The sequence below is a fragment of the Sminthopsis crassicaudata genome, chromosome 5 (genome assembly GCF_048593235.1).
Source record: "Sminthopsis crassicaudata isolate SCR6 chromosome 5, ASM4859323v1, whole genome shotgun sequence".
Classification (NCBI taxonomy): Eukaryota; Metazoa; Chordata; class Mammalia; order Dasyuromorphia; family Dasyuridae; genus Sminthopsis; species Sminthopsis crassicaudata.
The window spans coordinates 194,221,302-194,238,368 of record NC_133621.1 but is presented as its reverse complement, the minus strand read 5'-3'; the positions used below and the strand labels follow the sequence as shown (position 1 = coordinate 194,238,368).

At 35.6% G+C, this 17,067-nt stretch overlaps 1 protein-coding gene across 9 annotated transcripts in view; it reads left to right on the top strand.

Annotated features, from left to right (window-relative positions):
* The window catches only part of PRMT8 (protein arginine methyltransferase 8), a 166,353-nt gene that overhangs the window by 83,146 nt on the left and 66,140 nt on the right, over window positions 1-17,067 (top strand). For all 9 annotated transcript variants that reach the window (XM_074269249.1, XM_074269255.1, XM_074269248.1 and 6 more), the window contains 2 exons: window positions 559-714; window positions 9,147-9,210. In XM_074269249.1, the coding sequence (XP_074125350.1) occupies window positions 559-714; window positions 9,147-9,210 (220 nt within the window). The remainder of the gene's footprint in view (window positions 1-558; window positions 715-9,146; window positions 9,211-17,067) is intronic.

Genomic DNA, 17,067 nt, shown 5'->3' with positions numbered 1-17,067 from the left:
GGAAAGATGATATCCTTGAAAATAGGAAAGTTGGAAAGATGGTGAGTTTGGGGGACAAAGATGATGAATTCTCTTTTGGAATTAGGAATATTGTTAAATATTGTTAAATTCTGAAATTTATCATGTTATCCCTTTTGAGGTATCCAAGAAACTGTTGATGATATGAGACTTTAATTCAGGAGAGTTTCTAGGACTGACTATTATGTATCAGAGAATCATCTTCATAAGGGAAATAATTAAAATAATAAGATTTGTTGAGATAACTGAGTGAGATAATATATATGGAAGAAGAGGAGGATGGCAATATAGGATTGCAAAATCACAGGGGTTTTTTTTTTGTTTGTTTGTTTTTGAATGAAAAGAACTTCAGAAATCATGTAGTCCAAGCTTTTCCTTGTATACATGGGGAAACTGAGACCCAGAGAGGTGAAGTGTTTTTACCTAAATTAACAAAATAGTAAATAGATGAGGAAATTAGAAACCTTTGGTTATATAGCTATTTCTACTCTATTCAGGGGATTCCCTAACTTGATTTCTCTTTTCCCTCTCCTGTCATAGGAAATGCTGAAGGATGAGGTACGCACGCTAACCTACAGAAACTCCATGTACCACAATAAGCATGTGTTTAAGGATAAAGTGGTCCTGGATGTTGGGAGTGGCACAGGGATCCTGTCTATGTTTGCTGCTAAAGCAGGGGCCAAGAAGGTGTACGGGGTAAGGGTGCCATTTCTTTCTTGTTTTGGGCCTTTTAGAAAATGAACTCCAAATACTCTGTCTCTTCTCCACTCTAATCCTATATCATCTCTCTTCCTAATTTTGCCAATTCCCATCCCCTTCCCTCAACAAACAAACAAGCAAACACAAAAAATAATCCTTAGTGCTTCATATCTTCAAGGAAGCAAAAAAACAAAACAAAAAAAAACAAAACAAAAAAACCCAAAAACCCAAAAAACCAAAAACCAAAAAACAAAAAACAAAAAATGTCTTAAGCTATAGGAAAGGTTAGGAGTGAATATCACCCAAGTAAGTGGTGACAAACTCCCATAGGAATAATTTCAGATATCTCTATAGATTCTTAAGGTAACTGAAGGTCAGGGAGATGTGGATTTAGGGTCAAATGACCCATTCAGATCTTGGGTCTGCTATTCACTAGTTGTGTAAATTTGGGGATGTTGTTATGGGGATTTGGAGAGTCTTTTTTATTTGAAATATAAAGGGATCAGACCTCTTCTAGTCCTGTGAGGTATAAAATAATATAATAAAATAATTCTTGTGAAATTTGAAATCTAAATCTGGTGAGGTATGAAATAATATAATGGTGGTTTTATTTATATAGTGCTTTAATATTTGCAAGATAATTTATGTATATCTCAGTTGATCTTTACAACAACCCTGTGAGGTAGATACTATCAATATCATTTTGTGATTCAGGAAACTGAAGCTGAGAGAAATTCAGTGACTTGGTAGGGTGACACAGCTGGTGTCTGAGGCAAAATTTGAATCCAGATCTGATTGCCAGCCCAGGGCTCTCTCTCCCATACCACCTAGTTCTTTTTTCTTTCTTTCTTTCTTTCTTTCTTTCTTTCTTTCTTTCTTTCTTTCTTTCTTTCTTTCTTTCTTTCTTTCTTTCTTTCTTTCTTTCTTTCTTTCTTTCTTTCTTTCTTTCTTTCTTTCTTTCTTTCTTTCTTTCTTTCTTTCTTCTCTCTCTCTCTCTCTCTCTCTCTCTCTCTCTCTCTCTCTCTCTCTCTCTCTCTCTCTCTCTCTCTCTCTTTTTTTCTCTTTTTTGGTCAAGGCAATTAGGGTTAAGTGACTTGCTCAGGGTCACACAGTTAATATGTGCCTGAGGTCAGATTTGAACTCAAGTTCTCCTGATTCCAGTGCTAGAGTTCTATCACTGCACCATCTAACTGCCCCACCACTTAGTATTTTATGAAAAGATATTTGATATGACAACACATGTCTAGCTTATAATTATTTGCTTTCTCAATGAAGGGGGGGGGTCGGGAGGAAGAGAGATAATTCGGAACTCAGTTTTAAAAATGAATGTTGAATATTGCTTTTGCATATAATTGGGGAAAAATAAAATAATAAATAAAAAAGATATTTGATAAAAGCTTCATTACCCTCATTAGTGGTAAAAAGTATGATTTAGAAAGGGAAATTAAGTAGTCCAAGGACCAGAATTAGTAAAAAATATATATATATATATATATATATATATATATATATATATATATATATATATATATATATAAGTGTGAGAACCAAAATGGGAACCTAGGATTCCTGACCCCAAGTTTAGTGGTCTTTCTAACACATTCTGATTCATTCCAGGATGTCAGGGTCATTCTGCAGAGCAATTAGGAAGTCAGGCAATTCATGTTCTCTCTTACCTGGAAAATACTGACATTTATACCTACTTCAAAATGTTTTCTCATCTGTGATTTTACGAGATGCCCCCCAAACCACCTGTTAATTAGGTAGAAGTAAATATTTGATTACATTATTCTTCTACTCTCCCTCCACCCTCAATTTAATTGGTTTCTCATTACTTACAGAAAAAGTATAATATATGATCTCATCACTACTCTACTAAAAGCCAAATCAATGACTTCCTATTAGCTGCTGAATGAAGCTTAAATTTCTCATTCTGGTCTTTAAGTCTCTCCTACAAGCAAGTTCCAATCTAACTTTTCCAGCCTTATTTCTCACTGTGTGTTCTATGTTAATGAACTGGTTTGCCATAATGTAAGAAAACAAATTTTGGGAAATATGAATTCTAAATCTTGTGTGGCATGAAGTAAAATAATGCTAATAAGAATAATTAATATTTATATAGTGCTTTAAGAGTTAAGATTTGATCTTCACAACAATTCTATGAGGTAGGTGCTATCATTTATCCCCATTTTACAGATGAGGAAACTGAGACTGAGAGAAATTCAGTGCCTGCCTGTGATCCATTCTTGTCCTTACTACTCTTATTTGGTGCCATTGCTAATTATCATCCTTCATGATTGGAATGGATGAGTTCCACAACAACTCTGTGGTCCAAAGTCCCTCCCTTCAAGACCTTCCTCAGATTCTGATTCCGTCTTATAGATTTCCCTGACCCTCTCTCTCCTTTCAAGAGAGAGGGATTTCTTCCTTAGACATCTCATGATTCTTTGCTTGGCACTTCCCTTTGCATTTTTCTTTATGTTATAGTTATTTGTATATTTGTTTCCCATATTAGAATGTAAGCTCCTTGAAAAAAGGCTCTATGCTGCAGTTGTCTTTGTATCTCCACTCCCTTATACACAGTAGGTGCTTAACAAAAGTTTAACTTGATTTGAATAGAGATAGGGAAAATAATTAATCCAAGGAGATTGGCAAGCTGAATAGTAAAATGAGAAATAAAAACCACTTTTCTTCCCCTTCCCTCCTTCCTTCTTGCCTTCCTGCCTATCCCCCTTTCTCCTTTTTTGAGGATTTTGCAGTGACCTGCAGAGAGTATGTAATGTTTGTGTTTCTGCCATAGTTGAGCAATTATTATTTATGCTTAAAATGCAAGAAAGTTTCCCTCCTAAAATGGGCAAGGAATAAGCACAGTGGCTACTGTGTACTAGACATTATGTCAAGTGCTTTTTATAAATATTATCTCATTTGAACATCACCAAAATCTTGCAAAGCTTCCTTAGTTGAGAAAACTAATATAGAAGTGAAATGGCTTGCCTCAGGGTCATGCAATTAATAAATGTCTTGAGATAAAATTTGAACTCAAGTTTTCTCAACTCCAAGATGAGCATTCTAGCTTTTGGGCCACTAGTTAACTCCGTAGAGGTAGAAACAAAGGAATTGGAGCTCAAGAAATATCTCTCCACTCTTCCTACTTATTAAGGAAGTAACTAAAATTTTCTTTTATTTTTCTTGAGAAAGACAAGAAACAATGACAGAAGGGTTTCAGTGTGATAACAAAGAAGAAAAAAAAAGCTTTCAAGAGGCAGAAGGGCAATCCTGATCTGTGTTAGGAAGGTTGGAAGAGTGTGAGCAGGGAAGAAAGGTCACTAAATATTGGTGGCTAAGTAAAATTTAGAAGAAAGTAAAACTTTCTAAAGAAGAGGGAACTGGGTTCTCTGAAAAGGAAACAGCTGCTTGTCCTCTAAGGAAAGCTGCTGCTATTGGATAAGAGACCGTCAGATCAAGGGAAGAGGAGAGATGTACATAACTAGTGATTTTGTATGAAGGATGCTAAGGAAGCCATTTGTCAACCTGATGGAAAAAAACAAAATAAAAAGGTCTTTTCTCTTCCATGGGGCATATTTCCAGAACAAAAGGAAAAGTTTTCTAAGACTTTACAAATTTACCAATTTCTGTTGATTCACATGGGTATGGATTATACTAGCAAAAGCAGTTTAGAAAGCATTGCTAAGTATATGAAATCTTGGGTGAGAAACTGAAGAGCCCAGGACCATAAGTGATGTTTTCCTACTTCTGCTAATTTAAAGAAAGTGCTAAAGAACAGAAAGCCAGATGTGGTGAAATGATTAAAAAGATAGGATTTGAAAAAGAGGATTTATATTTCAGGAATACCATTTAAAATATAGAAATGACCAATTTCTAGTCACAGATGGAGCATTTCTAACAAGGGGTAGTAAGAATGTATATGTCTGAAGTTTTGCATATCTTTAGATAAATAAGAGATAAATTAATAGATTAATTAATTAGATAAATAATAGATTAATTAATAGATAAGGTATTGGACAAGGAGAAAACTGTCTATGCATATGTTTCAAGCTAGACCTCATCAAAAGCAGCTGTGATCAATCAACCAATCAACAAACCTTTATTAAGTGCCTCTCCTGTAGCAGCATTATTCTAGGTGATGAAGATACAAAGACAAAAATGAAACAGATGCTGTCTTCAGGTTGTTTACATTCTAAGATAACAGGAAGAATAGCAATAGTGATGAAATTTACTGGAGATGAAATCTAAGAAAGGATGTCTATAGAAAATTTCCAAAATATGGCTAACAAAAAAAAAATCAGAGCTCCAAATGCAAAGAGGCAAGTTTGCCATTGAAATTTGGTGGTATAGAACTTATGATTATAGAATACAATTCTCAAAAGAGTATCCCTGTGTAAAAAAAAGAAGTGGGTTTTGTAAAAGGGAGAAGTAAATAATAGCATTATATATTAAGATGACATACCTCATTTAAGGAAGCAATAATCTGAGGGGAGATATGTCTTAAAGTATTTGGTGAATAACAATAAAGGTAGAAACACAAAAAATGATACTGTCATTAGGATGTATTATAGGCCTTCTGTACAGAAAGTGGAATAGATAAAGAATTTCAAAAATAAATGGATGGAAGAATCTATACAAGTTCTTTCCCTCATTTTGTTTTGGTCTCCCTGTTTATGTTTCTCTGTCTCTTATTCTTTCCCTCTCAAAAGAGTAAATAGTTATTTTCTGGACTTCGTAATAATTTCATTCTCCAAAAAAATGGAAGAACTTAAGAATGGAAATTCTATTCTATTCCTATTTGTCATCAACAAAAAGAAACTGGATGCTAGGGTGAAAATGATAGGCTATTTGTTGAGAAGCAATTATCCCATCTTAGAATTTGTGATAGTGAAGGAAAGGAAAGTTAGACATAGTTTGATGCACCTTAGATTTTGAGAAAGCAAATACTGAAGTTTTCAGAGGAAGAGAGTGTAGTTTTCTATATCTTTCATTTCTACAACTCAGTCCGAGACAGATATGAATTCACAAGAACCTCATAGATCAATTTGGACTTTACAATGATATATACAGAAGTAAGGATGGATAATGGAGACAGAGTTGAAAAGCTTGACTTTGTTCTATGTGAATATTGCCAAGAGCACTATTGCTCATAATAAACTTACATGGGCAAGGAAAAGTTAAGGATTACACAAAAGTTTTTGTTTTTGTTGTTTGTAAGCTTTGGAGGTAGAAAGAAAGGGTCAAAAGGAAGAGTGAGACTGCTACTTAGGGTGGTAGGATAATGACAACAGCTAATTAGCAGAAGACAGAATGGCTCTTACTTTGCTCCCATTATCCTGTGCCAAATCACAACAGTCTTTGGACTGAAACTGACAGTCAAAAGCATTACCTTTCCCATGTACGTGGTCTGAGATTCATTTGGATCTTACTGTTTGAAAAGAACTCCAGAGAGACCATTTAATTTAACATTTCCAACCAAAATAGTTAATTGGAATTTAAAATACAAGATAGGTAGAGAAATAGCAAGGGAGCACCTAGTTATTCTCTCTCTATGGTTTTGTCATTTAGCTCAGCACACTAAAAGAACTAGTCAATGTGATTGCTGAATCACTGTCAATGATTTTTGACAAAAAATCCTTCCTTCCTTTTGCTTCCTTTCTTCCTTCCTTCCATTCTTTCTTTCTTTTTCTTCCTTTCTTTCATTCTCTCTCTCTCTTTCTCTGTCTCTCTGTCTCTGTCTCTGTCTCTCTCTCTCTCTCTCTCTCTCTCTCTCTCTCTCTCTCTCTCTCTCCTTTCTCTCTCTCTCTCTCTCTCTCCTTTCTCTCTCTCTGTCTCTTTTTTTCTTATTTCTCAAAGGTCTAATAAGGTAAAGGACAATAGATATAGATCACCTAGATTTTAACAAAGTATTTGACAAGTCTCTTATTCTATTATTTTGGATGGAATGAAGGAAGAAATATAAGTGAGACATGGGCTGATTGTGGATCTGTTCAGTGCAGAGCCAAAGTGCAGACCAGTCTTTATAGTTCAAAATCAACTTGGAAGGATATTTCTTGTGGAATACTTTAAGAACTTGGCCTTTGTGCTATCTAACATTTTTATTAATGGCTTGCAAAAAGGCATAGATGTCACACTTATCAGATTTAAAGATGGCACATAGTTGGGAGGGATAATTAATATATTGGATAATAGAGTCACAAGCTAAAAAGATCTTGGCATGCTTCACTTTTGGATTAAGTTCGAGAAAATTAAATTTCATAGGGCTAAGTGTAAAGTCTTGTACTTGAGTTTAAAAAAAAATCTGCTTCACAAGTATAAAATGGAGGAGGTGTGATCAGACCATTTCTAGAGTATTGTCTTCAATCTTGGGCAACACATTTTAGGAAAGACATTGATGGGTTGGAGAGAATTCAGTGAAGGGTAACTTGGATGTTGAAAGATCATGAGATTGTGCCATATGGGGATCAGTAGAAAGAATTCAGGATGTTTAACTTGGAGAAGGAGAAGAATTCCAATCAATCCGATCCAATCCACTAAATCAATGCACAGCTACTCACTATGTTCCAGGCACTTGAAAACTCTGGGGATATGAAGTCAAATGCAGTGCTTCTTTGAGGGGTATAACATGTACATATATAATAGTAACAATCATATACAGAATATATACAAACTGAATATAAGGTAGCCTAGAAAGGGGTAATAAATAGGTATTTATTTAGAACTATATTTAAGTCACTGTGCTAGGACAACACTGGGTTTACGAAACCCAAATTAAAAGTAGTCTCTATTCACAAGGAATTTGCATAGTTTCCTTCACTTTTTGGAAGGACTTTTGCACACCAAAAGGGGCACTTGTTCTTCCTAACTTCAAAGGACTGATTTGGGAGCAATGGCTAGAAGTTGCAAAGAGGAAGAAATAGGTTTGTAAAGAAAAACTTACCAATCAGAATTATGTAAAAGTGGAATGGACAGCCTTAGCAAGTCTAATTAGAGGACTCCTTCAGGGGGAATTGATAGGAGGTATTCATTTTAGGGATAAGTTGGACTAGAAGGTTTCTGCTCTCCCTTCTAATTCTCATCTCTGAGCACCACACTTTTAGTGATCCATGGGAAGGAGGGCATGGAACAGGAAGCCATAAAAATGGACCTCCTTTAAAGAAACACAGATAATTATGGTAGAGCTGTTAATTTGGGAAACTGTAATTTAAAAAAAAAAAAGCTGAAGGGAAACATTTTTAAGAAGGTGCACACAACTGGAATAGCCTCATAGATGGAATACAGTAGGATAGGGGCTGCCCTATTGCACTCTGGTTAGAACTCCTAAGATGATTATGCCCAACAAAAGATAGGAAGTGTGAGGCACTCTTAGAAGAGAGGGAGAGATAAAGAAAAAGGAACAGAAACAGGTTGTGAAACTGATTGAGACAGGCTGAAAAGTGAAAAAAAAAGAGAAACTTAAAGAGTCAGAGACATAAAGAGAAGAAAAGAGAAGAGGAGAGGAGAAGAAAAGAGAAGAGGAGAGGAGAAGAAAGGAGAGAGACATAGAGAGAGAGACAAACAGATAAAAAGTGAGACAGAGAAAGACAAAGACAAAGAAAGAGAAAGACACACAGAGAGACAGAGACACAAAAAGACAGAAACAAAGACAGAGATAGAGATACAGAGACAGAGAAACTGAAACAAAGTGACACAGAGAGCCAAAGTGACAGAGACAGAGAAAGACAGAAACAGAAAGACAAGCAGACAGAGGTAGAGTTAAAGAGACAGACACACACAGAGATAGAGACAGAGACAGAGAATGGAGAGAAAGAGACACAAGAGACAGAGGGAGGCAGAAACAGAGGCAGAGATGGACACACACAAAGACAGAAAGAGATCAAGACACAGTTATATAGAAAGATATAGATATACACAGAGAAAAGGAAACAAGGAGAGACTGATAAAAATGGGGTGAGTGTGTTGTGGTAATATTATAGAATATAGAAGATTGGTGGATTTCGAGTTACTTGCCCTGAAATTTAGTAATGCTTCCATAGCCTTGGACTGGCCACAGTTAGGACCTAGGTTAGAGTTTGTTTACTGGGAGTATAGCTATGAATTTAGGCTTTCGATAGAGTGTGATTCTATTGCTCAGACTATGACCTGAACAAGGAGTGGGTAGTAGTGAGAGAATAGGGAATGACCCATTTCTATTATTAGAGCCTGGTACTAAAGGGAAAGTTACCCAGTTTATTAGAAGACTTTCTAGTCCTACTAGTACTTTGTGGTGGAGGTAGAAACATCACCTTACCTGCCTGAGTCTCAGCTTCACTTTCTCATCTGTAAAATGAGGGGATTATACAAGATGAGCCATGAGCTCCCTCCCAACTCAACACTCTGCAGTTCATCTAACACCTCTCTCCTTTGTCCCACTCTCCTTTTAGATCGAATGCTCCAGTATTTCTGACTACTCAGAGAAAATTATCAAGGCCAACCACTTGGACAACAGTAAGGCAACTCAGACTATCCCCTGGAAACGTGGAAGCAGTGGGTGCCCCTGATTTGGTTCTGTCATTTACATGTAAATGATGGCCTTTCACCTTCAACTGGCTATAGGGTATGGTGATGTGGTCATGCACCCAGTCCCCCACTAAGTGGCAGTAGTTCTTCCCTGGGATGGTAGGTGAAGGACAATGGCCTTTTCAGACCTAGCTTTGGTTCTGGAAGATTTGTGAACTTCTGGTATGGATTTTATCCGTAAGTTTCTCATATCCCATCTGGTTGATCCTGGGAACCATTTATAGCAATCATATTCCTATTTCTCTAATAAGCAAGCCCAAGCCCACTTTGGTTTACAATATCTTCAGGGCTCTGGTTTTAGAAAGTCCAATGACCTCATGTAAGATGTCATAAATCCCTGCCAGCTTTACTCTCAGAAGTTCCACTTCCCCTATCAGAAAAACCATCCAGTGTGGGGTGTTGCCCTGTCAACTGGCTAGAAGTTTTTCAACACAGTCTGTAGGTTTTCTCACTGATCATGTTGTTATGTTCTACAATCCCTCCTTGGTACTTTGAAAGTCTACACTAAACAGTTTTTGGTTAGAAAAAGAAAGGGGAAATTTATGGTTCCACAAGTGAGAAAGCTTTGATAGTCAGGCAGACAAGACTGGATTAACCCTGACTCAGTGCACACAGCTATTCTAGGAGGTATGAGGTTCTGAAAAAGAAGAATAAGGCACTGTCCTTGGACTCGGAAGGCAGTCTAATTGGGAGAGAAATGGGGTGGTGGGACACAGACAGAGTCAAATGGAAATAAGACACATAAACTGATATTCCAAATTTCTAAAATTTATGATTTCTCCAGAGTAGATCCCTCCAGACTTTAGCAACTTCATGAGTTGCTATAGTTAAGAAAAATTGTCATCTCATGGTCAGCCCTTTGCTAATGAGTATTCCTGACATTGGTAAGACTGATCTTCAAACAGTACACACACAATCTATCACTGTGGCCATGGAGTAAAGTCTTTTTGACTTATTAGAATCTGCCAATGCTTGTTATTCTGTAATATGGTCTTTCATAACCCAAGGTCACTTCCATGTTAAGAACTTTAGAGGAGAAATGATAGAGGGCAAAAAAAACCCCATAAGAACAGATCTATTTTTAGCTGTACAAATATATATTTTTATATAATACAACCATTATATAGGTATCTGTATCTATATGTATGTGTAATATATGTTTATATATGCATATATATACAAGCATGTATACTTATTACATAAGTATATTATATAAGAGTAGGGACTGGACCTCTAATTCTAATAATATATGAAATTCCAAGATGGGAAAACTCCCTTTACTGATGCAGGTCAAGTCAGTACCTTCTCTTCATCAGCTTCTTAGAAAATTTTCTAAGGAGTTTAAAAATGAATTGACTTGATCAGGGACACATGATGAGAATGTGTCAAAAGGTAGGACTTGAAAGAGATTTCTTGGATTCAAGGTCAGATCTCAATACATCATGTTGCCCTGCCTTTCATACTTAAATTTTCTATAGGTAGTTCTCTGAACCTAGAATTATTTATTTAGCCTCTGTTTGCCCCAGTTTCCTCATCTGTAAAATGGGGATAATAATTGAACCTGTCTCCCGGGGGTGTTAGAATAAAATGAGATTATATTACTTCACAAATCTTAAAGCATTACATAAATACTACTTTATATCCCTAACAAATCTCAGAGACTTCTTTATTCTGGACTCTCAGTTAATTACTCTTAGTTAATTACCCCCAGATTCTTGACTTTTTGTAGGTCAGAATCTTCTCTATAGTTCATGAACCCCTGTTAGATGTTTATTTTTACTCGTCAGCCAGAAGACATAGAGTTCACAATAAAGGCATTTAATGAAATAGAACAATGATCATAGAACATGATCCCTATAAAGCTTGAACTCATTCTCCCACAAATGCAAACACAATTAATGGGAAGGATGCACCTTCAATAGGGAACATACCCAGGGCACTCACATTTATAGAAAATGAGCAACTGGGGCACATGAGTGGAAAGATAACTCATATCCCCAGTACTACAAAACTGTCAGTGTCATTTTCTGTTATTATCATGTTGCGTTCTCTGGACCTTGCTCTGCTAATTTTGGTCAAGTTTCACATATCAACTATTCCCTGCTGGCAATTGGACTCAGCTATCCTCCACTAGGCATGTATTTCTGTTCCAAATGCTATTTCTTGCAAGAATTCCTAACACCCAGGTCAATATAAACTAGAAATATTATGATCAAGGAGGACTATGGTTAGAGGAGCTCTTTCAGTCTTCTGTGCCTCTATTGTAGTCCTCACTTGAGGGCTCCATACATTTTAGTGCTATGACTAGTAAACTCTTTATCTGGTAGATGTGAAACTCAAACTCACTTCAGTCAGCCCTCAATGGCTCAGATCTTCCTCTCATTTAGTTTATACTAAGAGGTAACAGGCCAGTTTAACATCAAGTTGGCAACACCTCTATACCTTTTGATCCCAAATAATTTTTATTCAGACCTTTTCTTAGTTGTATTATGAATAAAACTCCTGAAAGATGGTTTCCAGATAATTAGTAATAAATTTAATTAATTAGACTAGCTAAAAATCAATATATTGATCATCAGTAGCTTCTCTTAGCAACCAAACCTGAGAAGAGAGCCTTTGAAATGATTTAAATCAGATGAGTACCTTTTAAAGAGGACCTTCTATTACAAGTGAAAATCAACCCTGATAGATGGACATTTAAGAAGGTGATGGTCCAAAAGTCTTCAGCTCCTTCTGCTGAGAAAGTGGTTTGATCATGAGACTTGGTGATCTCAAGGCGTCTGGGCAGGGGAAGCCATTTCCATCTGGACTTCTCTGGCTAGTTTTCTCTTTCATGAGATAAATTGTCCTAAACTCTAATGGAAGAGATCAAGGACCGGAGGTTTTTGGATTCTGTTTATACTTCAAATGGAAATTAGGTTTCCCATTTGTTTGGGATCCTGCCCAGTTTAGTTAAGGACCATGCTCTTTCAGAATAAGAGTAATCTCATCACTCAGCCCTGTCTTTTGGAAACTGACAGACTTTTTCAGGAATTGGGTCTTAACAGAAATAGCAGAAAAAGAGTATGGATCACAATGGGTCTTTTCAATATCCTTTGAGTTATCTGTGATTTTGATTCTACTTAAATGAAATGTTTATTAATTCTATATATTTCTAGAGGGATGCTTTGATGTATCTGTAATCTTCCTGTTTTTTGTACTCCCTCCAGTGATTTAGATTCTAACCCATACATAATCCATGCCACTCTCTATACGTAGTCTGCCCCAATGGGCAAGGGGCTTTCTCTAGATCTCTTGATAGTATAACAACCAATGAAAATATTCATAAATTATACTTTGCTCCCACTACACCACAATCATTTCTTTGTTGCAACTTTAATTCTTCAGAGATGCCATCATTTCAAATACTTTGTATGGAATGTTACTATAAATGTTACTAGTTACTAGTGTTACTAGAAGAATATTGCTTTTAAAAAGTTAGACTTTCTTTTAAGGAGAAACCATGCATTGTTCAAAGCTCTACAATTTCCTAAATGCAATCTATCCTACTTTTTCCTTCCTATTCAATTTTGGTCCATAAACAATGTCCTGGCATGGCAGCCATACTGATGAATCAGTCTAATGGTTTGTCCATCCAATGGCAAATCATAATCTAGATAAAAGCACTCTTTATCCCTATGTTTTTTCCTTCTTTCCACAAAGTATTGTTCTGATGTTTCATCATGGAATAGAGATGACATTGAGTTTTTCAAAGTCATGTGAATAGAGCACAAATGAATGATAGCAGATTATATCATGCTGAAGGCATTTCCACATGGTCCCAACAGTGATAGACTGCCTACTTGCCAAGGATCAGTCTACAGAGAGCTCATTGTGAGTAGTCTGGATACCAGGTGATGAATTTATTTGGCTTTAACAACCCATTAAACATTGAGAGAATATTAATATTACTTAAAGTTGAGTCTTTGTAGAAAGTAGAAGATTGAGATCACTAAAAATAGTATAAAAATTTCCCAAAACAGTCCATCCCACGCTAATTATTTTTGAAACAATTTAATTGGCCAGATGCAGAGCAATGTATACACACTCAAGAAAAAAAAAAAAAGGTGCCTACACTTATCCCATTACATGCCCTGTATTAAGGTGATATGTATTTTCCATTCGCTTCATCTTTGCAGTGGCAATGGCTTGGCCAATTTCTTTTTTTGTAAGGTCTTTTAGTGTTCCAGAGCCAGTACAAATAGTATCATATTAACTGTGAGTAGGAACATTTGAAAACCATTCCCTGGAAATTCCTTTCGATTTCACTTAGCTTGACACTTTATGACACTGATGAACATCTTAAGTGATCATATATATATCTATTTTTTGCTTTCCTCAATACTGATATTCTGCATATCATTGAATCTCTGTCACTACATCTATTCTTTATGTGGCATTTTCTTAATACAGGAACCACTTTTTGAAAGAACGTTTAAACATGCTTGTTTTATGAATCAAATTATTAAAAAAATAAGCAAACAATAGACATAGTAGAATGTTGTATTCTTCATATTTTCAGAGATATATTCTGCTATAGAAAATTATCGGCAAAAGACTTCCCATTCTCTTCTCTGAATTCATTAATGATATCTTCAAAGTATGCATGAATAATTTTTATAAATATTTTTTATAGAAATTTGAACATAAAATCAATAAACTGTGATATCTTCTTGATATTTTCTGCTTGTTAAAAGTACCATGTTTGAGCTTTCCCATTCTTTGTAATCCTTTCCTTTTTAGACATTTTGAAAATAAGCACCCAGATATATTTAAAATTATATTGACTCTAGCCTAGACTTCTTCAATCAGGTTCAACACCAGATAAACATGCCTTTATATTCCTTATTAAAATGCAGATGTGGCCCTTTCATTGCCATTGTTGATGAAAATAGATCAAGCAAATTCAGTCAATAAGCATTTATTAAGTATCCGACATTCCAGGAACTGTGCTAAGTGCTAGAGGTACAAAGAAAAGAAAATGAAAATCTTTCCTCTAAAAGAGCTCTTGGGGTAAAACGTCTTGGACTGGTATCATGGCTGATTGCATAGATTGGAAAGGAGGGCAGGTAAAGGCAGTGTGGTTTGCTTTCATTCCTTCTTCTCTCTACCTCTGACAACTAGTTATACTAATTGATTTCCATCATCCCAGACAGAAAAAAATCTATTTTACTTAAGATGACTGGAAGTGCTTTATTCAAGGCCACAATTAGTTACTAGTAGAGTTAGGACTACAACCCGGAACTTCTTCATAAGATAGTGTTTCTTTCTATTCTTTTTACTTAGAACACAAATAAAGCTGATGAAGGAACAGGGTGGGAGCAAATTCCACGGAAAGCTTTTGATAAGCTAAATTAGCACTTCGAATGGATCTCAGAAATTCAGATACAGAAAGAAAAATAACAGTATAGGACTTTTAAAAATACTTGCCACCTAGAATCTTAAAACTCCTTCCTGATAGAAAATAATTAATTTTAGAGATGCTAAATAACAATTAATCTGATCCCCTCACAGAATTTTGAAATCTTATCATTGAAAGAGGATTTAGGTTAAAGTTCATCTAGTCCGACATAAACCTGAAGTATGATAACACTTCCTGAAGTATCCTTGACAATCAGCCATCATTTGGACAGATGAGGAGACTGAAGCTTTTACCGAGTGTGATTAGGAAAGCACCTTTCTGTCATACCTACTGGCAATTTCTTCATTACACTTAGACTTGTAGAACTAAGGAGAAGGGACAGCCTTAGTCTCCTTACCATTTCTGGTTACCCAGAAGCCTCCTATTTTGTTCCCTCTCACTTCCTTAGGTTATTTCTTCATGGTGAAGCACTGTAGTGGCGTGATCACACTCCAACATAATCACACTTAGGTGTGAACCCTTTTAAGAATATTTTTCCCCTCATCATCTGTTTTTCTGTCTGCTAGCTTTTTTTTTTTTGCCAGGTTTTGTTTCCTTCTATATGAGTAGAAGTCCTGGTTCCTATTTTGTATCCTGATAAAGCTTAGCTGAAAATCAAGAAAAATAAAGCTTCCATTCATCTATTTTGATAGCAACCATCTCAGATCCATCTGTTCTCTAATATAGATTAACTTCCTTTAAAGACACACTAGTTCATTTCCAGCTAAAATTGTTTAACAATACTATGCTGTACTTTATGGATATAAATTTTCAAAAAGTAATTTATATGCCAAATTTTATATATCTTATCTGCTGGCCTAACTTAAAACCTATGCCCTGTGTAAGGTTAAATTTCACCATATTTTTCTTCCTTCCTTCATTCTTTCTCTTCCTTTTTTTTTCTCTCTTTCTTTTTGCCTATATCTTTCTTTTTAAACAAAGTTATCAGGATAATAGATAAAAGGACAGTATAGCTGGAGTTTATAAGTGAATGTAACAAAAATCTTTTCTAGTCTTCTTATAAACAATATAACAAATATAGTAGACTGAAACATTGTAAAGCTAGACAAATTCATGAATGGATTGACTTATAGGACCGACTATTGAATCCATGTCTACCCAGTGTTCTGGTGAAATATTCCAGGGAAGTCTCCTTAGGGTCCTGATTTTTTTTTCCAAAATTTTAATTCATAAATTAGAATTTTTAAGTATAATAAAGTTGAAAAGGTTAGGTAAATATATCAACTAAAACAAGTGGGGTCAAAACAATTTCAACAAAACTAGAATGGTAGGTTAAAGCAAAATAGCTGAAATTTAATTCAGAGACATGTGAGGTGTCCCACACTTGGGTTCAACAACTCAATTGCATAAGGGAGGGAACTTTGGCTACCAAAAAGCTCATATCACAAAGTGCTTAGCATTTTATTGGATTCCAAATGTTACATGAGTTAGTGTGGTATGGCAACCAAAGTGAAGATAATCTTAGATCAAATCAATAGAAGCAGAGTATCCAGAATAAGATGATAACTATAATATATTTTCTCCCTGCTCAGATTCCTGCTCTCTGAAAAGTACTGTGTTTGATTCTAGATGATACATTATAGAAAAAACAATGTTAAACTGAAAAACACACAGAGCATAACCAGCTTAAAGGAATTAGGGATGCTTAGCCAAGAGAAAAAAAACATGGGGGGAGCACCTTTATTCTCTGAAGGACAACCTTCAATTGCCATCCAAATTTTGCCCACCCTGCACAAAACTATTCTTCCATGGCAGTTAGATCTTTAGAACTGGAAGGAAGCTTAGAGATAATCGTGTCATAACATATACACTTGTGTGTATGCATGTATATAAATATACATATATGTATGCACATATGCATATATGTATTATGTGTACATAGGTGTATGGGTATATATGTGTGTATATCTCTATATATGTGTGCATACACACATACATATACATATGTATATAGAGAAAGAGTTGAAAAGAAACCTAGCAATCACCTTTTCTGGACCTGTCATCTGACAAATAAACTAATGCCCAGAGAGAGTGAGCTGACTTGCTCACAGTCAGACAGCAAGATTGTATTAGAGTGGGGGCTAGAATTAAGCTTTCCTGATACCTAGTTCCATGCACTTATTACTTTTGCCTTTGGGGAAATTGATACTGTGTTTTGGTTCTCCCTTTAGCAGTTTGTCTTACAAATAGTTCAGATCTTTCTCTGAGAGACCTATAAATAATGCCCCAGGAAAATTCTTGCTTAGACACAAATAAGACAATCCCTAAATGTCAAAGCAGATGATTCCTACTTCCTGTGTTGGAAAACTCCAACTCTTCCTATG